Source organism: Epargyreus clarus, unplaced genomic scaffold (assembly GCF_041222505.1).
Source record: "Epargyreus clarus isolate Ecla_fem2 unplaced genomic scaffold, WU_Ecla_fem_2.2 ptg000012l, whole genome shotgun sequence".
Classification (NCBI taxonomy): Eukaryota; Metazoa; Arthropoda; class Insecta; order Lepidoptera; family Hesperiidae; genus Epargyreus; species Epargyreus clarus.
Window position 1 is genome coordinate 8231035 of NW_027332220.1, and position 25139 is coordinate 8256173.

General features: G+C 35.8%; 2 protein-coding genes across 3 annotated transcripts in view; one reads left to right on the forward strand and one right to left on the reverse strand.

Annotated features, from left to right (window-relative positions):
* Positions 1-25139, reverse strand: part of Flo2 (flotillin-2) — a 398911-nt gene that overhangs the window by 135653 nt on the left and 238119 nt on the right. The gene's annotated exons all lie outside the window — the stretch shown is intronic.
* LOC140746302 (glucose dehydrogenase [FAD, quinone]) lies at positions 465-19951 on the forward strand. Of its 2 annotated transcripts, none has more exons than XM_073078406.1 (4): positions 465-608; positions 15461-15832; positions 16381-16631; positions 17787-19951. In XM_073078406.1, exons 2-4 carry the CDS (start codon positions 15489-15491, stop codon positions 19136-19138), a joined length of 1947 nt encoding a protein of 648 aa, XP_072934507.1. In that variant the 5' UTR covers positions 465-608; positions 15461-15488; the 3' UTR covers positions 19139-19951. The 2 variants fall into 2 exon arrangements, with proteins under 2 accessions (XP_072934507.1, XP_072934508.1); XM_073078407.1 differs by lacking the exon at positions 465-608 and adding an exon at positions 720-773.

Here is a 25139-nt window from a genome sequence, read left to right on the forward strand (position 1 = left end):
ATGCCTATCGTAAGAGGCGACTAAAAGGGGGCTTTTGGATTTGCGGGCGACAGGAGTGGGAGCTCTAACCGCCCGGCTAGCGACTCCGGGAAGAACGATGGTATGTGTTACCGCATACCGTCGTACGCTCCACAAGGAATGGCGAGCTTCATCTAGGCGGAGCCCGACGGGGCAACGCGCTAAGAGAACTCCGGTTGCGTTCCTTTGGAGATCCCGGAGTCCTCTTCGCGGCGCCGAGGACGGTCACCGGGGGGCTTTTAGTGCGATAAAAAATCCACATACTCGTAACTCTGTGTCGCTCCCACGACACTGGGTACCTTTCGAAGGTTTCCCCCATGTCGCCAAAACAAAGTTCCCTCCCTTTCATTCTCACCATGCGATATTACTTTTCCTCGTCACAATTCGAAACGAGCCCCACACCCTTAGCAATTAACATTGACCGTACAGTTGCGCAAGCGCATCGAGACGTGCGCGCATAGTATCGCCCGAGAGTGCCGTGTGCGCGCGCGCAATCCATCCGTTGGATAACCGGTGAACGGCGGATCGTGTTGTGATCACAGTGGGTTAACTGGGCCGTGATACAGAGACAGTTCGCTTACGTTTTTGAGGTAAAAATACGGAAATATCAATATCATACCAATTAATATCAAGTTGAATATAGGTACCTTATTAAGGATATTTATTATTGCAAAATATAATCTTATTTTAAAGCACATGACTAACAGTGGGTTAACTGGGCCGTGGTACAGAGACTGTTCGCGTACGCTTTTGAGGTAAAAATACGGAAATATCAATATCATATCAACCAATATTAAGTTAAATATAGGTACCTTATTAAGGAATTTATTATTGCAAAATATGAACTCATTTTAAAGCCTATACATCGTTAGTCCGCCTCTGCCTCTCAACCGCTGCGTCCGAGTTCAATCCCCAGGCATGCATCCCTAATTTTCCAAAGCTAGATATTATAAATTAATCATCACTTGAACAAGGAAGGTGGTAGAACCCTTTGTGGTTCGACTCCGGCGGCACCACCGCCACACCTATTTCTACCTAATAAGAACAGTGTTAAGGGCTGTTGTGTTCAGTGTTCAGTAGTCCTCGGGAGTAGCGGCGCATCTGTGGCCGACCTCAGGTGGGAATATGTAATCCTATCTGGGGTTGATAACAGATGTCCATGGGCGGCAGTAGCCACTTACCATCAGGTGGACTGTATGCTCGTCTGCTACTCCTATATTATAAAAAAAAACACAAACGGAAAAAACATCGTAATGGAACCGGAACACCGGCACACGTCCTTCAAAAAGTTTTCAAAAGTGCGCGAAGTCTACCAATGTGCATTTGGCCAGCGCAGTGGACAATAACTTAGGCTCCCTCTACTTCGAAAGGAGACCAATGGGACGATAATCAGTGGGACAATACTAGGTCAAAGACGACGGATCCTTGCGTTCAAGTTTAAAAGATGCGTAAAACCAATTTAGGTGTTTGATTCGATCTCAGATTTTAGCAATGCATGTGAGGGACCTCACGTAGGACGCCAATTACATTCAGGGTTGTATACAAAAGCCTACGGGCGGCTATTTTCACTTATTATTCGATTAATCATATATGTAAATACATAATCCTTTGCTATTTTATACAAGTAAATCGTTAAAAATAATATAGAAAAATTTAGAATTTCCTAGAATGCATTTTTCAAGCGTAATGACCTACTTTCAACCCTCATCAAAGTTATTAATGGATATCTCGTGTATAGATGAAATTACGATGATACCTCATAAACATGATATTGTTTTAAAGAAAAAATATTGTAGTGAGAAATTATAATTAATATTTCATTAAGGCCACAAACACGCCATGCAGAGCTTTGTGGCTACTGACTATAAGAAAATCGTAATCTGTAATCAACCTACATAGGATATAGTTCTACCTGAGGTAGGCCAACGATGTGTTTCTACCCCTGAGAACTAAATTGGAATGCCTCGTGTCTATCTTAGCCATACCCTTCAATCCGAAACACAGCAGCGTAACAGTGTTATTATGTATAAAGCAATATAAGTGCGGTGCAATTCGAAATTTGTAGCTGAATAACATAAATTCCATTGTAATTCTTTTTTTTATGACAAAAGATGGTCCTATAATGTAATAACGTTTAGATTCCAATATTTTAAAGAATAAAACCAACTATCATTATTAATAATCAATCTATCCGCTGTTTTGCCAACCAAAGATTTGACAGTTGCTGCCTACCAGAAATTGGTAAATTCAGATTTTTGGTCGGCAAAAGTCGGATAGATTGAATATTAATAACAAGCGTAAGTAAAACTGTCACGTACGCCATGCGTATTGCGTATCTACTGCATTCTATCTATCTATGTAGTAATGTAGGACAAAAAGTTAGACCTATAGAAATACCTCAGTTTATGCTTATAACCAAAGTGGTTACGATGGTGTAATTATTTCATTGTAAATCAATTGTTGTCCCACTGCTGGGCACAAGTCTCCTCTCAGAATGAGAAGGATTAGGCCAAAGTCTACCGCGCTGGCTAAATGCGAATCGGTAGACTTCACATACCTTTGAGATTTTTTTAACACGCTTTTATTAGCTTGAGTTGTATGTATGTACGTAACAGTAACGGAATCTTTGAAACCGATTTCTATCCACTTTTAACGTTCAGTTTAATTCCAAATAGTGAAGAAATATCAAAAACCGATGACAATACATGATTTTAATAATTTTGAACGCTTTTTGAACCTGAGAAATGGAGCACCCCATGCTTTTTCACAATTATACTATTTACTGTTCCTTAATTGATTCCTAGATTGAAGATTATTTTTTGCTTTTTAGTTGATTTTATCATAAAAGCGTGTTTTTTTAGTTTTTTAAACTATATTTATTGAAGAGCTCAGATTCCCTCACGATGAATTCCTTCACTGTTAAAGCAAGTAATAATTAACATCTACGCATATAACTTTGATAGAGCAGACGGAAAGTCCGTCTGTCCGTCTGCGGTATGAACTTAGTAGCAGGTTTCCTTCCTGCACCGAACTCAAACTACAAAGAACAAATATTCGACACAGTTTCAACCGGTTTAGTTTGTTATAAGCGCCAAAATGAGATAATTGCATCGGTTACATCACGATTTGTATAGAGGAGAGAATAATCTATTATGTAAATATAATTACTGAATAAGTGTGTCATTGAACTCTACATAGAATAGTAATATATATCAAAATAGACTATAATGCAACGATATCGTGGTATTCGGTGGCGCAAGCTTTGTATACTACCCATTTATTTATTTAGTCAATTAGTACGAATTACTCCAATTACACTAATGAACAATGATTGATAATAATATAATATATATAAAAATGACTGTTTGTCTGTATGTCATTTATAGAATCGTAAACTATGCATTTGATCATGTGATGATTTTTAGCAAATTTGTTGTGTATGAGCCCACGAAGGTATGAATTGGTACAGACAATTTTCGGCTGATGGCGCCACTCTCATTTCAATGAAGGTACAAATTTTCAGTTATATGACGTCATATTACTTCTAAAACGCGGGCGAAGCCGAGGGCACTACTAGTTGCCCTATCAAATCAGTGTTTAGTACAAAGTACACTAGCGATTATTATTAAAACAAATATCCAACTGCTCAAAATACAACCTATAGTAACACCATGATATCGTATACTAAAATAATTACACGACTTTTATAAACAAAACAATAATAGCAGAGTAGCAGACGAGCATGCAGTCCACCTGATGGTAAATGGCTACTGCCGCCCATGGACATCTGTAATCAACCCTAAATAAAATTAGATTCCTACGTGAGGTCGCCCCCAAATGCGCCGCTACCCCTGAGAACTATGCCTCGGATAAATATGTCTCTCTTATCACACCATTCAAACCAGAACACAGCAGCGCTACACTGCTGTTATTAGACAGAAATAGGTGCGGCGGTGGTGCCGTCGGAGTCGAACCACAGAACGTTTTTCCACCTTCAAACTGACTTCAACTTCAAGCTTACTGTCGCTCGTGTGTTACTACCCTTAGATTCTAGGCTCCGACAAACCAGTTTTAAAACGAGATCAATAACAATCGTTGGCGTGGCTATACATAATGTACAGAGTTATTAAAATATTACCTTCCCGCGACTTCGTCTGCGTAATCATGGCCTATTTTTGTCGCGTCCTAAATAATATGAAGATATTTTTATAATATCGGAGTAGCAGACGAGCATGCAGTCCACCTGATGGTAAGTGGCCGCTGCCGCCCATGTACGGGCGCCGTTATCTCCCTTACTACACCCTCCATAGCAGAACGCAGTAGCGTTTAAAACTGCTGTTAGAGGAATAAATAGGTGTGGCGGTGGTGCCACCGGAGTCGAATCACAAAGGCTTCTACCACCTTCATATTATATTTTCCATTTATTTTCAATAAACTTTTCTATAAATTTCTTGTAACTTCTTATTTTACATCTTAAGTTAGTGTAAGTGACCGATCAAATTTGAACCCCCTTAAATACAAATTTATTTTAATGAGTGTTTGTAATAGCACATGGTCTCAATTTCATAACGAAAAAATATTACCAGTTTTTAAATCTAACCTCAACTTTATAAATAAAAATGCAATAAGTATAAAGTTATCTAGAACAGAAAAAACATCTTCATTACAGTATAATACATAGATAAACTATGTGCAATATACATCTTATTGATGTAATACCAGAAGAACGTATTCGGTTACTGTATAGTGTATATGCAATTGAAGCGTATTGCAAATATACGTACAGGTGTCATATCGACAGGTGGACTGATGACCTGAGGGTAAAAGTAATTAATACAAATTCATAAAGTATAACCGATATAAGTGGTAGTTTTGTAAGGCGGTAGAGCCCTCTGTGGCTCGGCACCACCGCTACACCCATTTCTGTTTTATAACAATAGTGTTAAGCGCTTCTGGTTTAAAGGGTGTGATAAAAGAGACATACTTATCGTTATGTCTTAGGTTTTCCAACTTAATCTTCAGGGGCAGCGCATCTGTTGCCAACCTCAGGCCTCATCGAACGTTAATTACAGATGTCCGTGCGTTACAGTAGCCACATGCATTTTTAATATAGGCACACTAGCATGGAGTGTACCTGTTGTTAAGAGGCTATTGCCGCCAATGGACATGTGTAATGAACCTCAGATAATATCAGATTTCTACCTGAAGTCAGCCACAGATGCTCCGCTATCCCTGAGGACTAAGATTGAAAAGTAAACAAACCAGACCACAGCAGCGCTTAACACTGTGTATATCAAATCAAATCAAATCAATACTCTTTATTGTACCCAATAAAATACATATAAACATAAATAACTAATTTAACAGACAATACAAAAGGCGGTCTTCCAGACAACCTTTAGGTGAGAAGTTACAGTAGGGATGAATAGAAAAATAGGTACCTATATCTAAAGTCTTTAAGGGTTTAGACCAGTGAAGTGAGCTCCGGACCAAAAAAATTAGATAAGGTATACTAAAACTCGTGTAAGAAAATTTAAATAAAGAAACATTAAATTTAGCAACGGATCAGAGAGATCGGAAAAACATACGTTACTTCACTCTCTAGGTGAGAGTGAAGTAACGTATGTTTAGTAACAACGGCCTTGATAGATCTAAACGAATTACAAGATAGTTTCCAATGCTAATCATGCGATGGCACGCACTTGGTTTAAGATACTGGCTTCATACTGCTGCCTTGTCTAAAAACAATTTTAATTTTTTTTTATTTAAAATTATTTTCGATATTAAATTAATAGTACATTACAATACGAGGACGAAAAATTTTTTTCTGACAAGTGTGAGTTTGCAGGCCGAGCCGCAGGCGAGGACTGCAATCACACGAGTCAGAAAAACATTTTTCGTCCGCGTGTTGTATAAAATTTTATATTACGGGGTCGGAAATGGGGGTTTTGCGCACGCGAAGCGTGCGTATAACGTCAATTTACGCACGCCGTGATATAAAATAATTTTATCCATGATGTAAACGAAAACGGCGTGTGGTCAAACCACTCTTTGTAGTAAACCTTAAATAAATATAGCCTTTCATTCTTTTTATTGGACTTGAATTACTTAAATGAAATTAACTGAAAATTGTATATCTCAAAACTATGTTTGGGCCAACTGAAATCTTTATTAATATAACCTTAAATTAAAGACGTTCCTGACTATATAATTATTTTTATCAATTATTATTTAAATACCTATAGCATTTTATTATTATTTATTTATTAAAATAATACATTTATTTAATAAATTACGCAGCGTAGTGAATTGTTACTCAAATTCGATTTACGAAAAGTGTCGCAAGATTCAGTGGTCAATTGGTCATAGGGCAATAAAATTAGGTGTACCTAATCTTTGGTATTTCGCATAGAAAGTTGCGGTAACGTTTTATAATCTGCGTTTTTTAAAACAAAACAATTCTGTTACCTAACGGTAGGAGCGGAGGGAATGTTACGCTGACGACCTTGACAGTTGAATTTGTAATTCTAACGGCCTAGTATTCACGTAACACACTTCGATATAAAGTTAAAGTATGATTACTCTACAAATTTAATAAGATTTTTACAAGACTACTTCGCAATAACGCTATGAAGATGTACGATGGCATATTTCAAAACTAATTACAGTTAAAAAAACGCAAATCTCAAAACTTCCTCAAAACTCCTCCCTTCTCCTCGACTCCAATCTAAAATCATGTTCTTAAGTATATTCATGACCTTTTAGGGCGCAGAAATTAAAAATAGGGCCAATTTGCCATCTTTCAAAACCTACCTTCGGCTGAATCAAACAATGAGAATTTTAAATCCGCCAAATGTATATTTAGGTCATATTATAATTAAACTTTACTTATACTAACTTTTGTTAAGGAATTAGCATTGTTTTTTCGAGATTAAGCCACTGGTATATGTAGGTCAAATTTTGAAACTTGTCTTAGACGGAAAGCATGGTTTTTCCCTGAGATTAACTGTCAGTGGCCTACGTGCTGGTCGTTGGTCGTTGAAAGTGTGTCACGACCGTCACAAATGCTGGTCCATCCTCTACTTATCCCCGGCGGGGTCACTTGTTACAAAATACGAAACGCAATTGTTTGCACCACCCATCGGTCGTAGTTGCCTATTGAGTGTAACAGTGTCTTCACTAATATATGCGACTTAGCGAAATGTCGCAAAGAAACTTGGTACTGTAGTATACATCTCCATTCTCTACATACATGTGTGTGACTGAAGGTTTTTTAAGCTCTTTGTAAAAAGACAGTCCAAGTTCCAGAATTTTCCATTTTCCGCAGGATAACTCAATATTTACCAAAACTGTTCTTCCAAGGCTCCAAGGCTTCTTATAAAATGAAAATTTCTGTCAAATTCCAAATAGCTTAGAAATAGGCTTAGAAAAAGGTTTCCAATTTACCCTTTGCAAACGGAACCCGAAAAGGGTAATATTAGATCAAACATCGAAAAATCTTCTGGTGTTGCAAATAACTGAAATCGGATAACAGAATTCGACCTCATTGCCTTATATAAGGTCTGTGTTTCTGCTCCAACAGATAACCAGATTATCTCGGAACAAACATCTTTCATAGCGTGCATAACCTAGTTTAAATACAGGTTCTTACGCCCTTTGAATGATACACTTAAATATTTGCCTTTGTAGAGACTAATATTGGAAATGGTTTAACTAATTTTGACCCTTGATATCTGGCTCTCCTCTCAGAATGAGGAGTTTAGAACATAGCTCATCGCGCGGGTAAAATTCGAAAACTTTTTGAGTTCCATATTTATAAATTAATTCATTAAACGGTGAAACTTATGTAATTATTCGCATACCTAGAATTTGAACCGTGGACCTTCTAATTAAAAAAGCCGAATTTTAAACCACTAGGCTATCACTACTGCTCTGACAAGAGCAATATTTATTATTTACCAATAAGTATATAACATATATAAAGCATTAGTTGTATAACACAATATTTAATGCTTTGTTACAAAAATTATATATCAAATCTTTCGCTCTGCGACATGTTGTAGGGACAAACAATCTTATCGCGGACAAGTGCTATTAGCGTACCCGTGGTCCCCAAAAAGGGCGTTCAGAGGAACACCGTGGGGTTTTAGCCGATAAGAGTCCGGCATATCCTCTCCACTGCCCCCGCAGCCGAGAGGAACCCATGAAGGGTTTCCCCACGAAAAAAACAAAAAAAAATAGGGACAAACAATCATATTATAATTCACAACAAAAGTAAAAGACAATAATTATAATAGTGCGTAATTTTTATGGTTTCCACGTTAACCTTAATATGAAGTATAAATATGAACACAATAGGTCCATTGTACACAAAAACTCGAATGATTTCAATGTAGCAATACCATGTTCACCCATAGGTACTTACATGCAAGATAATAGCACATTCCTTTCCCACAAGCCTGACATACCATACTACAATGTGTGTTCTAGTATACATAGTCTTTAAATCATGGGAATATTAACATTTATTTTAATATTTTAGATTCACTGTGAATTTAGTAATTATTAAATAGTTGAACTTATCATCATCAACCCATTACTATCCCACTGCTGGGCACGGGTGTCCTCCCAGAATGAGAAGGATTAGGCCATAGTTCACCGCGCTGGCCAAGTGCGTATTGATAGACTTCACATACATTTGTGATTTTTTTTTTACAAATCTCTCATATATGCAGGTTTCCTCAAGATGTTTTCCTACACCGTTTAGAAAGTGATAATTAATATCTAACTGAACTTATAAGAACTTATATTCCTCATAAGTTTCCCGCCACAAATACTTTGATTTTTTTAATTATTATAACAACCAAACATCATATGTTAAATTCCATCGAACCATTTGGGCTGTAGGGCGTACCAAAAATGAGAAATACGCTCGAAATAATTACCAAAACATGTACATTGCGTAACAAACTTGAAATTATACAATCAATCTGTTGGGTCTAAAAAAAACAAATTTAAAAAAAAATACCACCATATTGGGGATATTCGTGTAGAATAAAAAAAAACAATTCATGATCTCAATACAGCTCAAAGTGAACTAAAAATCTTAAGTAATGTGAGTTAGTGACGTAAATATAACGTTATATTACATTATAATGCCGCCTAACATTACAATTATTATTATTAATACATAGTACTTTTTGCAAAAAATGACTTATTTAACCTGCTTAGACATTTACGCGTATTTTTCAACAGTAATAAGAATACAGAATAAGCATCAAGTATTTTACAAGTCATCAACTCATAACTTCACGATTTCACATAACTTTGGCCACTTTAGTTTTAAAGATATTTTAGCGCAGTAATTAGAAAGTATCCTTTATCTTATAAATGACCATATCAATAGACACGTAAAGGGTTTTAAGTTCGCTCCCCGCATAAATAGACATTGAGAGATTAGATACACATAGATAAACATTATACAGCAGTGATAGCCTAGTGGATACAGCAGTGATAGCCTAGTGGTTAAGAAACTCGGCCTCTCGATCGAGGGGTCCGAGGTTCAAATCCCTCTGATTTTCAAAAATTATGTGCTTATTAGAAATTAATTATTACTTGCTTAAAAGTTGAAGGAAAACATCGTAAGGAAACCTGCATACCTTAGAGATTTATAAAAAAAAATCTCAAAGGTATGTGAAGTCTACCAATACGCACTTGGCCAGCGCGGCGGACTATGGCCTTATCCTTCTCATTCTGAGAGGAGACCCGTGCCCAGCAGTGGGACAGTAATGGGTTGATGATGAGATAGACATTGATAGATTATATTTAAGACCGCATATATCGTATTTCAGAATAACGTAATTGATTTACATAAATCATCAAATACTCCAAAATAACTACTTGTAACAGTTTTTCCTTAAACGTATGGAAAACCTTGAAAGCGATATAACAGTTAAGAAATCATACTTTTTTTGGTGCTGACTACATTTTCTTTTAAGGAATGCCATTCGCACAGGCACTTGTTGAATGGACCGAGACCTCGTTTTTACCTATATGTGACACATAAACTGCATCGATTTTCAAGTAATCGTTCACAGATTTTGAAATAAAATAAATAAACTTGTTATGTACTACCCAAGCTGATTATTTATTAATTCGTTCTATCGGCAAATATATTTTGCAATACATAATACAAATTTACACATAAAACTTACACATCGCTGTAGAGCTAAAAATAATACGAAAAATGGAATATTGCTTCCTACATGTTTCTTCATAATTTGTAGGATTCATCTGTGAAATGCAAAAAAACCTTTAACGTTTAAGCTATCGCTAAACTTGGGACGCTCTATAACGTATGAGTAAAACTGTTAGTTTCAACGAATGTCTATAAAATATTGCCTCAACGAAACACATAAGTTATCATTCCTAGCGTGAAGCTGCATTTCGATGGAAAGGTGAAGGCCGACTGCCTTAAATACGATGCGACCATCCCCTCCACAGGAGTGTTGATACTGTCGATCGGTTTCAGTAGGGCCTCCGTTCTATATGAAGTTGATCTATATTATGATTGAGTTCTATATGTAGACGTCCATGGGCGGCAGTGATCATCAAGATAGCAGGCTCGTTTGCTACTTATTCATTGCAACTAGAGAAATACCATAAAAAATCAACCTGCTTAATAAAATAGAAAATCGAACGACACCTCACTAGTTAAATTCATCTAGCCGTTTGGGCAGAACGGACAAATAATAGGATTTACATACTTACATACATACTTACAGACACTCGAAAATAATAAAAAAACCTAGTATATAATATGACGTCATTAGTTGCGATCACAAACCGACTCCTCAACGATTAAATACATAACAAAGATTATACCACAAAAAGTAACATGTATAAGCTTAAGACAAGCGCACATAATACTCAATACGCGTGATACTAAAAACAATCGCAAATGTTACTTCGCGCTCTCAACAGTTAATTACTCATCATTACTGACATACGAACAGTCAACATGTGCACAAGCGAACTTTATTACATCGAGCGGTGTCACCGGGTCCAATTATGTAAGTGTTACGTGTGTGCTATAGTATTCTATGTCAGACTTGGAACTATGGAACTACTAACCATAATACATATTAATACTTTTATTCTTATTCGACTTTTTAACCGACTTCGAAAAAGGAGGTTTCTCAATTCGACCGTGTACCTGTATGTTTTTTTTTAATATGTTTATTCGCGGATAACTTCGTCGTTTATGAACCGATTTTGATGATTTTTTTGTTGGAAAAGTGATATTTCCAAGGCACTCATATTGGACACGCTGTTTAGGCTTATCCAACGAAATATATTGAGCGCCGACTTCAGAAATATGTACTAAACCATAAACATTTATTTCAATAATTTTTGACATAGAAGTCGATTGTACTTTTTTGTAATTTTTTTTGGAGTTTACTCCTTAAGAAACGATTTGAGTTATAAGGCCCGGTACGGAAATTTTATGAGGAGTAAAATCAAGTGTAACACGAAAAGTTGAGGCGTAACGGTAGCCAAAATATGAATCAAGAGTGCTTTTATTAATTTAAAATACAGTAAGTTCAAATCCCATATGAAAGTAATTATTACAATAAAAATAATTAGCAATATATAAAACATTAAAACGTCATTAACTAATTTGTTTACATTTTTGCATAAATTAAGTTATAGGTTTGATCATTTATAAACACTGTGAAAAATATGAACATTGGCGCCATAATATGATTAACAATCTTTTATGAACGTTTTTAAAGAAGAGTAACATATAAAATCAGTAAGCAATTGAATAAGATATAATATTAGCAAAATAAGTTTTTAACATAAAGAGGCTTTTGTAAGTTACTGATATATTAATTTAACTTATAAAAATGGATGCATTATTGATCAGCACCATCTATCAACGATAAACGGGCAAAATCAAAACAGTATTATTTAATATTTATTACAGAATTATTTCTAATGAATTATGTTCAAAATAAGTTATATAAAATTAGCAATACTTTTTAAATGAATTCTAGAATTATAAAACATTCAGAAACAATCCAAATTACATATAATAACATGTTTATTGAGTCTCATATAAATTTCATCCGTAAATTGCAACAAGGATATTTTATAGATGGCAAAGAAATTATAACTATTAAGTTTTAAGTTATAAAACGTTTAACATTGTTTTAAATATAAATAATTATATTATATTAAAATTCACTTTAATATAAACAATTATATTAAGTTACCATTATAATATTTGGAACCAAAATACATAGATTGATAAACTTGCAAACTTACAATTTATAAAACTTGCCACTAGATGGCGCTATTTTATATTATTTTGTAACATACTTTATGTAATACGCATTATTGAAGTAATATAAATAATCCGAATAATTACAGATATATGTTTGTTTCTCTTATCATTTTAGCAGATGCGTTCATTTACCTACCCTTTTTTCTATTCGATATATATCATAATTATCATTCGTAAGGAGTAAACTCCAATCGTGCGTCGTAGCTGACACACACACTTTTTTTACTTTTTTATACGAATTATCAATTAATCGTTTTTGAACGTGGTAGAACCCTTTGTGGTTCGACCCAGGCGGCACCACCGCCATACCCATTTCTGCCTATTTATAGCAGTGTTAAACGCTGCTGTGTTCTGGTTTAAATGGCGTGGTAAGAGCGACATACTTATCCGAGGCGTTTCAACTTGGTCCTCAGGGGCAGCAGCGCCTTAACAACCTTAAGTAGGACTCTAATCCTATCTGCGGTAACTTATGTAGATGTCTTTGGAACACATCAGATAGACTGCCTGGTCATTTGCTACTTCTGTATTATACACTAGCTGACCCGGCAAACTTTGTACCGCCTCAAAATCTATTTATCAAATATATTTCATATAAAATATAGCCTATGTTACTCGTGGATAATGTAGCTTTCGAATGGTGAAAGAATTTTTAAAATCGGTCCAGTAGTTTTTGAGCCTATTCATTACAATCAAACAAACAAACAAAGTTTTCCTCTTTATAATATTAGTATAGAAGTATAGATAAAGAAACTGTCATATGTATTATGCAGCTAGTTTTAAATTAAACATAGATTTCGATGGACATGTGAAATGGAGCTAAAATTTTATTATTAATTGAAGCCTCATTGGCACATATAGCAAGGTCATTGAACGCAAGAATATTTATAAGATGCAGTTTTATATGTAACATTAATAAAATTGATTGGTTTCCGTTGCGCTTTCAGTTATAACACAGATACTCATAAATAAGTGATAAAAATAGTTTTTAAGTTTGTATATTAAGAGTACATACTATTATAATTTCTTGCCCGCTCGAGCAAAGCACTTTATAGGGAGTACTTAGTGTGCTACATGATAACATGTAGGTTCCGTCCTTTTCTATAAGACTGCAGTAGTAAACGAACTTGCAGCTCACCTGCTACTAGATGGTCATTGCCATCTACTGCGGATATCTGATGCGAACTCTTTGTAGAAAAGGTGTCACCTGACGTCGATCAGAGATTCATTGCCACTCTTAAGGATAATGATGGCCGTCTCATATTAAAGTCAGCCAGCATCCATAGACTTCCACCGAAATGCAAAAATGCTTCACGCTAGCAATAGATGAGACGGTACCTTACCGGATAACCAAACCAACCATTAAAATTACCCGCTTAACAATTGAGTAACTTATTAGTCCTTCAAATTTCACCAGTTCTTCAAATTCGTTTTTACACGCTTTATAATAGCTTCACTTGTATGTTTGTCAGTGAGTAACTCCGTTTTTCAGTAGAAAGAGATCAACATACATCCTTATAAAAAATGCGTGGATTTGAAAATATCAAAGTGTTGGTCCTTCTGCTTATGTCTGTCAGTAAAATATTTATAACTACCGAGAGTGTGCACCCCACGCTTTTTTTACAATTAAATATATCTTTTTTTGTTGTTAATACAATTTTTTATTAAAATTTTTCTAAGTTTATTTTATATTTTTTAGTTTGATTTTTATAAAAGCTTGTATTTTAGTTTTTTTAAACTATATTTATTTTTTTATAACCTGACTTTACGACCTATGGTACACACCCGTAATTACTTCTTAATAGCACAATTATCGTATGCATGGTGAATATCTAATGACATTCGCAATAAGTGTCGAAAACTTTGACCGTTACGCAAAAGAGGTCGTTGGGAATATAATTTTCGTAATAATCATCACGGACAGACGAGAGGAATGAACAAGGTTAAATTATTTTAATTTAGGTACGAATCAAATGAACGGTGGTAGAACCCTTTGTGGTTCGACTCGGGAAGCACCACCGCCTTACCTATTTTTGTCTAATAACAATAGTGTTAAACGCTGCAGTGTTCCGTTTTGAAGGGTGTGGTAAGGGAGACACACATTTCCGAGGCGTTCCAGCTTAGTCCTCAGGGGTAGCGGCGCATCTGTGGCCGACCACAGGTAAGAATATCTAATCCTATCTGGGGTTGATTACAGATGTCCATGGGCGGCAGTAGCCACTTACCATCAGGTGGACTGCATGCTCGTCTGCTACTCCTATATTATAAAAAAAAAGATAGGAACCTAATTATATCTGAGATTCACTACATTATGTCCATTGACGGTAACCACTTACCATCAAGTGAACTGCCCACCCGCTTGCTACTTCAGTTAAGAAGCCAATACAACATTTTATTGCTAAAAAACTACTTTTTTGCCGACTCTACTTCAGAGCAGTTGTAGTTCGACTTTTACATAACTGTCCTCAAAAGTAGGCACTTCACTTACGTCCCTATAACCCTGAAAGTAATCTTATGAGGTCAGCATTAAAACTGGTAATACAAGTGTTGTGCTCGCGTGTTTTAAGCTATTTAGCCTCAATTTGTGAAATTCATAATTGTATAGGCTTTGAACAATTTTGCACAATGTTACAATTAATAACATTGTAACGTTCACTTCCGATTGTTTTTGTAATTTTCCCGTTGTTAATTCTTGCTTTAGTATTTCCTCTTGCCTATTTTGCTTACTTTCCTCCTACTACCTACTGATTACTACACGAGGGGTGGCAGAATTAAAACAAATATAATTATCATATATTTCATTAGTAAAGGTATTTTCACAGTCCTTTAACAAGTTAGAGATAAATCTTCAGAATTAGAAGACTAGCTTATAGGATTTGATAATGCCAAAAAGTTAAGTAATAGTTTCAGTTATTTGTTTTCGGTATCTTTATAAGATTAAAATCATAATGATGGGTTAACCCAAAAAGAGGTCATCACTATGAGGAAATACAAATATGACGGACAAACGTAATAAATTGTTTAAAAATAAATGAATAACGAAAATTCAATAATCTGCCTAGGAAGTTTCTAATCCTAAATTCCTTATCATTTCAGGTCCAGTATGCAATATAGATAGATCACAATGGGGATCCTCACAGTAGCTGCGACCGCTGCGCAGTCAGCGCTGACCATAGCCGGCATCGGCAAGCTCACCTTCATACCAGCCATGTTGGCAGCGATGGCGTACTTCAACTACGAACTCCTCGACCCCGAGAGCAGACCATTCAACCAACAGTACCTCAGAGAGGAGTACGACTTCGTCATCGTTGGCGGGGGATCCGCTGGCTCCGTACTCGCGAACAGGCTATCAGAGATCGAAGGATGGAATGTACTGCTGTTGGAAGCAGGTGGTCACGAAACTGACATCAGCGATGTACCTCTCCTCTCACTGTACTTACATAAGAGCAAATTGGACTGGAAATACCGGTGAGCAATTTATGTCTTAATGCCAGCACAAATTAGTCTTGTGCATAATAAGTATGAATCACAGACACGCCCCATACTGCAGCGGCTATTTGCCAACAAGATGAGTGATCTCGCTCTATCCAAAATTGCATGAAAACGAAAGTAAAATTCACAATTTAATTGATGTGAACACACATGTCGATATTCTAGTAGCGATAAAGAACATGTAACCAAAAGCGTAGAATTCAGTTTTATTATGACATGCTTTTGAATATTTTTGTAAATTATAGAAGTAACTAACGATTATACAGTCCACCTAATGGTAAGTGGCGACTGTTGCCTATGGACATATGTAATCAACTTCAGATACCATCAGACTCCTCCTTAAGGTCATTCACAGATACTTTGCTACCCCTAAGAAAAAATTGAAATGCTTCAGGTAAGTATGTGTCCTTTACCACACCTTTCAAAGCGGAACTTGTGTTCTGCTTTGAATACTTATAACACTGATGCTATTAGTCAGAAATATCAATCCGACCTCTCTCTACCTTTACAATTTACAATTCCAGGACACAGCCACAGGACTCAGCTTGCCAAGCGATGAAGGACAAGCGTTGCAGCTGGACAAAAGGCAAGGTCCTGGGAGGGTCATCGGTACTGAACACCATGCTTTACATCCGAGGCAATAAGCGCGACTTCGATCAATGGGAGTCGTTTGGTAACCCTGGTTGGGGATACGAAGACGTGCTGCCGTACTTCAAGAAATCTCAGGATCAACGGAACCCGTACTTAGCAAGAGATACGAGGCACCATGGCGTAGGTAAGCTACAAACTATCAATTAAAATGTAACTTCTTTAAGTTTTCAAAGAAATGTGTGTGGTGAAAATTTTTGACAGCCTAACTTTACCTAAAAACAGCAGTGTTAAGTTAGTCTTGTTCTATCTGGGGTTAATTACTGATTTCCATGAGCGGCAGTAGTCACTTAACATCAGGTGGACTGCACCTTCTTTCACTACTACTATACTGTAAAAAAACCCGGCCAGTTGCGCAGCTAGCATCTCTTCTTCGTGTAATGGCAGTTAAGTGCGTACAATCACAAGCAGATGCATATTAAACTCGAAAAATGTTAGTCACACGAATAAACGCGGTTAAGAGCTGTATGTTAACAGAATACAAAAAATTCTACATGTAACCTATTATTACAATCCATGTGCGATTTATTCCAAGGCTTAATATTTGTACAAAAACTTTTTGCCTTAAACCTTCAAATGTTGATCGACTTTTCAATTTACTTATATAACCGGTGAACGGGAAGTTTAAGTAGGTTGTTTTAATGTCGAGAGCATAACACCACGACCAAAATAAAGAGAACAAGAAATCGAACCCAACAAAAACAGTCTTAATAAAGACAGTAATTAACTTAAATGTAATCGTAGGGTCAGTTTGTTTATGTAGCCCTGTTAAAATTTTATGTAAATTCAAAGATTGTATAACTGATTCTTTTATTAGGGTACCGTACTCAAAGTGTAAAAACGGAACCCTATTACTAAGACTCTGCTGTCTGTCTGTCCGTCTTTCCGCCTGTCACAGGGCTCTATCTCTGGAACCGTAATAGATAGACACTTGCATTTTTTACAGAGAATGTAAACGGTGGCCGCTATAACAACAAATACTAAAAATAAACAAGTAATTTAATTAAAAAATCAAAAACCCGACTGCAACACTAAAGCTTAAAAAAGTTGAATATAAAAAGGGCCACCATACAACAAACTAGTATTTTTCGATATTTTCGAACTAACTGTCGAATTGTTATAAGTAGACAGTTCAAATTCTCAATGTATTTACTTCAATGGCTGCTATAATAAAAAATACTAGAAATAAAAAAAAAAATGGTGGTACGGAACCCTCCGGGTGCGGGTTCGGCTTGCACTTGGTCAATTATTAAAACTAATCCTAGAATCGTTTCTATTTCAGGTGGGTACTTGACTGTCCAAGACGCTCCATACAACACACCTATAGGAGCTGCCTTCCTGCAAGCTGGCGAGGAAATGGGCTACGACATCATAGACGTGAATGGTAAACAACAGACTGGATACTCTTGGTACCAATTCACTATGCGTCGAGCCACAAGATGTTCAGCAGCAAAAGCATTCCTACGGCCAGTCAGGCTACGACCGAACCTCCATGTAGCCTTATTCTCACACGTCACTAAAGTACTGATTGATCAACAAAACAAAAGAGCTTACGGCGTTGAATTTATACGAGATGGTACAAAGCAAGTCGTGTATGCGACGCGGGAAGTAATTTTATCAGCCGGTGCGATTGGATCCCCGCAACTGCTTATGCTTTCTGGCGTAGGACCAGCCCAGCACTTGAGAGAGGTCGGCATAAATGTGATCCAAGATTCTCCCGGCGTTGGGAGAAACTTGCAAGACCACATCGCTGTCGGCGGGATAGTATTTCAAGTGGACTATCCGGTCAGCTTAGTTATGAACAGGCTCGTTAACATTAATTCGGCGATGCGTTACGCTGTGACTGAAAACGGGCCACTTACGTCGAGCATAGGTTTGGAGGTCGTCGCTTTCATCAATACGAAGTACGCGAACTCTTCCGATGACTGGCCCGATATGGAGTTCATGATGACGTCAGCTTCAATACCTTCCGACGGAGGCACGCAAGTCAAGAGAGCTCACAGTATCACTGATGATTTTTACGAAGAAGTATTCGGGCATCTTACCAACAAAGACGTGTTCGGGATATTTCCTATGATGCTGCGCCCAAAGAGTACGGGTTTTATTAAGCTACGATCGAAAAATCCCTTAGATTACCCGCTGATGTACCATAACTATCTGACACATCCAGACGACGTGGGTGTTTTGAGAGAAGGCGTGAAGGCAGCGGTTGCTGTCGGAGAAACGAACGCCATGAAAAGATTAGGTGCCAGATTCAACAACATTCCAGTTCCTAACTGCAAGCATTTACCTCTATACACTGATGAATACTGGGAGTGCTATATACGACAGTACACAATGACAATTTATCATCTATCGTGTACTGCGAAAATGGGACCTCCAACTGATCCAATGGCGGTAGTAGACTCACAACTACGGGTTTACGGTATCGAAGGTCTTCGAGTAATAGATGCAAGTATAATGCCAGCGATTACCAATGGCAATATCAACGCACCAGTCATTATGATAGCTGAGAAGGGAAGTGATTTAATAAAACAGACGTGGATGCCAGGAACTCGAAGAAGTCGACGATCAACGAAGTGCTCCAAGTTTGAACGGTTGTTCATAAAACGTGATGTGTGTACAGATAGGTGATAGTGATGGGACAGACATTAGGTAATTCAATAGGGCCATGAAATGGATACCAAATTTAGTGCTTAAATAGTCATTGCGCAAAAATGTACACAATTTACAACAAACGTTACCTATCTAGTCTAAAGTTAGTAAACAGTACCTTATGAATGCATGTGGTTTGTGACGTTGGCAGCTAATTCCCCGCCATTTTTTTATGTCGCTATCAAAAAATGTTGGCGGCCTTATGTTTTAAATGAAACGAAGGTGGTCGTTCCATTCTCGCGGAATGTTTTTCCTTGTTCGAACTAATTTAGATTAATTTTCAGATCAATATAACTAAATGTTAAATACTCAGTATTAAATGAAACTCCTTTTAATGTTTCTTACAAAATTGTCATTTTGGTTCAATTACTCTTTCGAGTCGAAACCGAGAGATCTCTACTAAAGACAGATATTAAATCTCACAATTTTTTTATGAAAAGTTATATTGTTAAATTGTATAATAAACCATCAACAATGGTGGGAACTTAGATGCAAACCTATTAGTTTTAGTTGTAAATTAGTTTAACAATAAGAATTGTTGGCAAAGGTTCGAAAATACAATTTCGAAGAATCGTGTAATGTACACAGAATGTGATGTTATATATTTTAGGGTTCCGTAGCAAGATGTAAAATCCTTGCATTTTGTTTATTTAGGGTGACAGAAATGTGCTTAATGATTAGATTATTTCTATATTATAAATTACAAAGTAATGTACCTACGGTCTTAAAAGGTGTATATAAATATAGTATTAGTTTTAATGTAGGAACAATGAACATACTATGTAAATAAATGTTATTCAAATGTTCGGTTTATCCTTTTATTTTATCGTAAGTAAATTTAAAACCTACTGCTCCTATTAGACTAAATACTATTTACATTATTTGAAAAAATAAATACTACCACTATAAAAATATATTACCATATCTAGCCAACAACGTCGTCTATAATAATAGATGAATGAGCTACTGATCTGCTCTGCTCACGATTCCAAAATCTTAATTTGCCAGTTCAATCTAAATCCATATATATAAATTGGATTTTTATAGATTTATATTATTATTTTATAGATTTATAGATTGCTGGAGCAACGACACTCGTTCATGTGAACTGAATATTTGCACTGTCTCGCAGCTAAGAGAAATAAATAATTTTCATTTCATTTTTTTAAATAATATAGGAGTAGCAGACGAGCATGCAGTCCACCTGATGGTAAGTGGCTACTATATTATTATTATAGTGTATTAAGGTATACACATAGTACACAGTTGGTCCGCGTGTACAAAGACACGCCTTTCCTGCCGCGCGTGTATATGCATGCACGCGTGTCTCATCCGCACTTACGAGAACGCACTGCAGTGTCTTCGCGGTCCGTGTGCATGTGCGTATGAGACCATAATATACGCACCACGCATGCACACGCGTGCAGGCATAAGAACGCACGACAGGAAAAGCGCCCTAATAATCATGGTTATGACATGACATAATTATGTATTTACTACTATTTAGGTACATAGCGAAATGCTTTCTTCCAGTTTACATTAATTTATTATCTAATGTGTATAAACATCAAGAGGACATTTACAATTAATTATTAAAAGTACACTAAACATATCTAGTTAGTTATAATAACATTTTTTATTTAAAATATTATCATTATATTACGAGTGTATGTTCTAAGCAAATATTTGACTACTTATACGCCCCATCAACCGTGTAAAATGTATGTATGTTATGAAGATAACATAAATAAACACGATTAAGTGGATTTGATGTATTTACATTATTGTAATAGGTACATACTCGTCGAGCAGTAATAGTCTAGTGGTTAGAAACTAGGCCTCTCAATCGGGGGGTACGAGGTTCGAGTCTCAGGCGCATCTCTAATTTTCAATTTATGTGCGTATTAGAAATTAATTATCGTTTGTTTAAAGACATAAACATAAATCTTAGGCACGCGTCTCTAATTTTCAATTTACCTATGTACATATTAGAAATCATAGAATACATTGTGTGGTTCTTACAAAATGTTCTCAAAGGTATGTGAACTCTACCAATTCGCACTTGGCCAATGCGTTGAACTATGCATACTAAGCATCTCTTAGTTACTCTAAAAAGAGACTCGTGCCCACTGGTAGTACAGTTTTTGATTGACGACCACATACTCGTATATAAATTGCAAAACATCGCAATGATGCAAATAATCGACTAGCAAATATATAAGAAAGCTTGTGTAGGGCAAAATAAACAAAATAGCGATAAATATGTAAATAGCAATGTCTGCATTCATTTCCACACACTAGAATTATTATTATCGTGACTGAATACACACAAAGATAAAATACCTTAAGCATCAACGTCTAGAATAAATACAAATACCTAACCGGAGATCGAACCCGGAACACTCTACGTGTCTAATCGCCATTTCATTCAAGTAATAATGGCGTAACTACCTCACCGTTTACTTATACATAAAAGGTATTGCCTGATAAAACTTACGAGCAATGTGGTAATATTAAAAGACAATACATTAAAATATCAGGCGTTACTAAATTTCTTCTATACAGTTTTAGGGTTCTGTATCCCAAGAACAAAAACGGGCTTATTATTAAGCCTCCACTGTATGTACTAAGCTGAAACAATGCTATATATACACTAACTAGGACAGAAATTGAATTCACCACCTTCTAGGAGTAGTTCGGCGAAAAAGGACTCTTCTATTTAATTTTGCCGCCCCCGCTGACCGTGGCCGCCGCTTACACGCACGACTCAGGGGCCCATTGAGTTTCAAAACTTTTCCTACAGGAAAATACGAAAAAGAAGATTTTGCCCTCCACATTTTGCCGCCCAGGCGTTCCGTCTTCGTTCCCTAATTATGCCGCTACAATTGTATGCCCTTTTGCATATTTATATTAGATAAAAAAAGTTAACGTGATTACGAATCGCATACATTTTGCTTTAGACTATCTTCACAATATTAATTAATCTGACAAGACATTAACACATTAACATTAAAATATAATGTAGGTAAGCGAAACAGTAGACTCCTAATAAATATTCATGCGGATAAATGTAAAGTCACGCCTACAATATGATAACTAGAGAATTACAAGAACAATAGATCTTTTAGATCCCTGCTCTAAAGTAATATTTTTAAATTATAACAGAAGTGTTAAGCATTGTTGTGTTTTGATTCTAAGGGACTGGTAACAGATTTGTATCCGGCATCCCAATTTTGTCCTCAGAAGTAGCAATACATAGATAATATGTGATCAAACTCACGTAGAACTCCAATCCTACCTATAGTTGATTCCAGATGTCAATGGGCGGCCGTAACCATATACCATAGAATGGACTGCATGCTAATCTATCATAAATAAGGTAGATATTATGTAATGTTACATTAGGAGTCTATTTGTTTACCTTACCTTATCTTATCGTTTACCAACTGCAAAGATCAATAGCACAGGAACGATAAGTCTTTTACGTACGTGCATTACGTTGCATAATCGTACAAGTAACATTATGGGACAATACAATGAATTCATAATAAGAACTTTGCAGACATCGCTATATTTTTTTTTTGGTTGCGTTACTAAGAGTATCATAAAGAAAGTATAATTTAATATTAAATTAGGAGTCTACTTGTTTACTTCGTCTTCGACATATACCAACTGCAAAGATCACTAGCACAGGAACGATAAGTATTTTATGTACGTGCATTACGTTGCATAATCGTATAAAGCGACATAATCGTACAAGTAACATTATCGGACAATACAATGAATTCATAATAAGAACTTTGTGGGCAACGCAATAATTTTTTTGATGCGTTACTAAGAGTATCATAAAGACAATATAATTTAATATTAAATTAGGAGTCTATTTGTTTACTTTATCTTTGACATATACCAACTGCAAAGATCACTAGCACAGGAACGATAAGTCTTTTACGTACGTGCATTACGTTGCATAATCGTACAAGTAACATTATCGGACAATACAATGAATTCATAATAAGAACTTTGCGGACATCGCTATAAATTTTTTTGGGTCGCGTTACGCAATGCGCTTATTTTTGTAGGTAACTTGCATTTGTGACTGCAGAAAGTATGGACGTCTTATATTTGCAATTTTAATCTTTTTCAACAGACTAAGGTCCAAGAGTGAAAATAATTTTCCAGTTTTTCATACAATAAATTTTGCCGCCCTCTAAAATTGCCGCGGGCCGAATCCTATGCTGAGGCAGACCGCATAGGACCCGAGAGCCGGCGGTGAACATATGAGCTCTAAATACTATTTCATAGTTAATAAAATTATTAATTATTTATGAATAACCTTACCTACATAGGTATATTACACTTTTTAAATTAATATTCGTTATGAAAACATTGTATATACAGTAGACCCGCGGTAATCCGGCCCCGGTCTAATCCGTCACCCCTTGTATTCTGACATGGTCTACTATTTATTACATATGTATTGAATATTTTTTGACAATATTTTTTGTAAGTTCTATGCCATAAATGGCGTTAAATTTATAAAATACGTAAGTTCTTTATTGTGTTGTTTAATTTACTAAATTTGACATAAATAATGAAAGTATGATTTGTACTTCAGAGTACATACATACATATACATATGTATATAAAATATAGAATCTTATCATTGGATCTGCAATTTGTCGGATTACAAGGTACTATTTCCTAAAACAATCGGACTATAGCGGGTCTTATTAGACAGTACTCTATAATCCGACAAATTCGATAATCCGACACTGACCTGCTAAATGATTGTCGGATTACCTCGGGTCCACGGTAGTCGATTTTTCTTCAGCATACTCGTACGATTATATTTTTTGGATTTTGATATATTTGACATGAAATAAAATTACGACTCACTTTATTATGACATAACAAGACGCATTTTGCGCGAAACAAAACGAAAGAATATTACGAAATAATTTTATAATCACAAATTATTTCATGGTGTTTCTAAACATTTCAACTTCTTCACATCACGTTCTCGCCACGTCACAAGCACATACCTTTTATTATTATAAATAAAATATAATTATTTAAACACAAATTAACTTGAGTGACCCCGTTGAGTCACTCCATTAACCTCGAGTTCATCGTATACAAATTTATTTTAATTTTCAGTGGACAAATTTAAATACTTTACAAAAGTCGGCCCCGCCCACAGTTACAGTGGTTGCATTACCAGCATTACTGTGCAATGCACGGCCCATACACTTCCTGACCTGACAACCTTAGGTTATTTCAAAGACAGTAGAAAATATACTGCAAATGTCATAACCCTACGACCTACTTAGCTGACTTTAAACGCACATATTAAACGCTTAAAGGATGTTTCTAGAAAAATGTGGTACTATGCAATAGTTCTTTATATAATTACGAGTATATCGTAGAATCTTCGATGAAGACACAGCAAATATTTTTCACAATTAATTTCTAAGGGACTGAATAAGAAAGGAAGGTTATATAGAAGATTGAAAAGAACAAAAAAGGTAATTTTACGTATGAATTGAGACTACAAAAAAGATGACTATGCAAACGGAATAAATCAGTCCGAACAATTGTAAATAACTTGTTATAACTCGAAAATAAACTAGAAACTCTAAAGCAAAACTAGAATACAATTAAGAAAATCTCAAAAATTCGGTACATTAAACACGCATCGTTTACAGACAGTTTAAATACGACTTTAGGTGTCTATAAAATAAAAACATCCACCTAAACCAAACAAAAATACTTTTTTATGACAACCACCAATAAGTCCGCTTCGAAAGATAATTATGTTAGTTATGACGGTCTAAATAAAGGAAATAAAATACAAAAAACATTACGTTATCTTAATGGTTAAAACTCATGTTTTAAAACAGGTAGCGATACGCATAGAACATTATAAAACGTTGTAACCTACTAGATAGCGAATACAAAAAGTCCTCCGACAACATCT

Bases quoted from the DNA above. Each gene is read 5' to 3' on its own strand.
- LOC140746302 (XM_073078406.1), top strand. From the start codon at position 15,489: ATGGGGATCCTCACAGTAGCTGCGACCGCTGCGCAGTCAGCGCTGACC. The intron at 15,833-16,380 runs GTGAGCAATTTA...TTACAATTCCAG, and splicing joins AAATTGGACTGGAAATACCG to GACACAGCCACAGGACTCAG. The intron at 16,632-17,786 runs GTAAGCTACAAA...TTTCTATTTCAG, and splicing joins TACGAGGCACCATGGCGTAG to GTGGGTACTTGACTGTCCAA.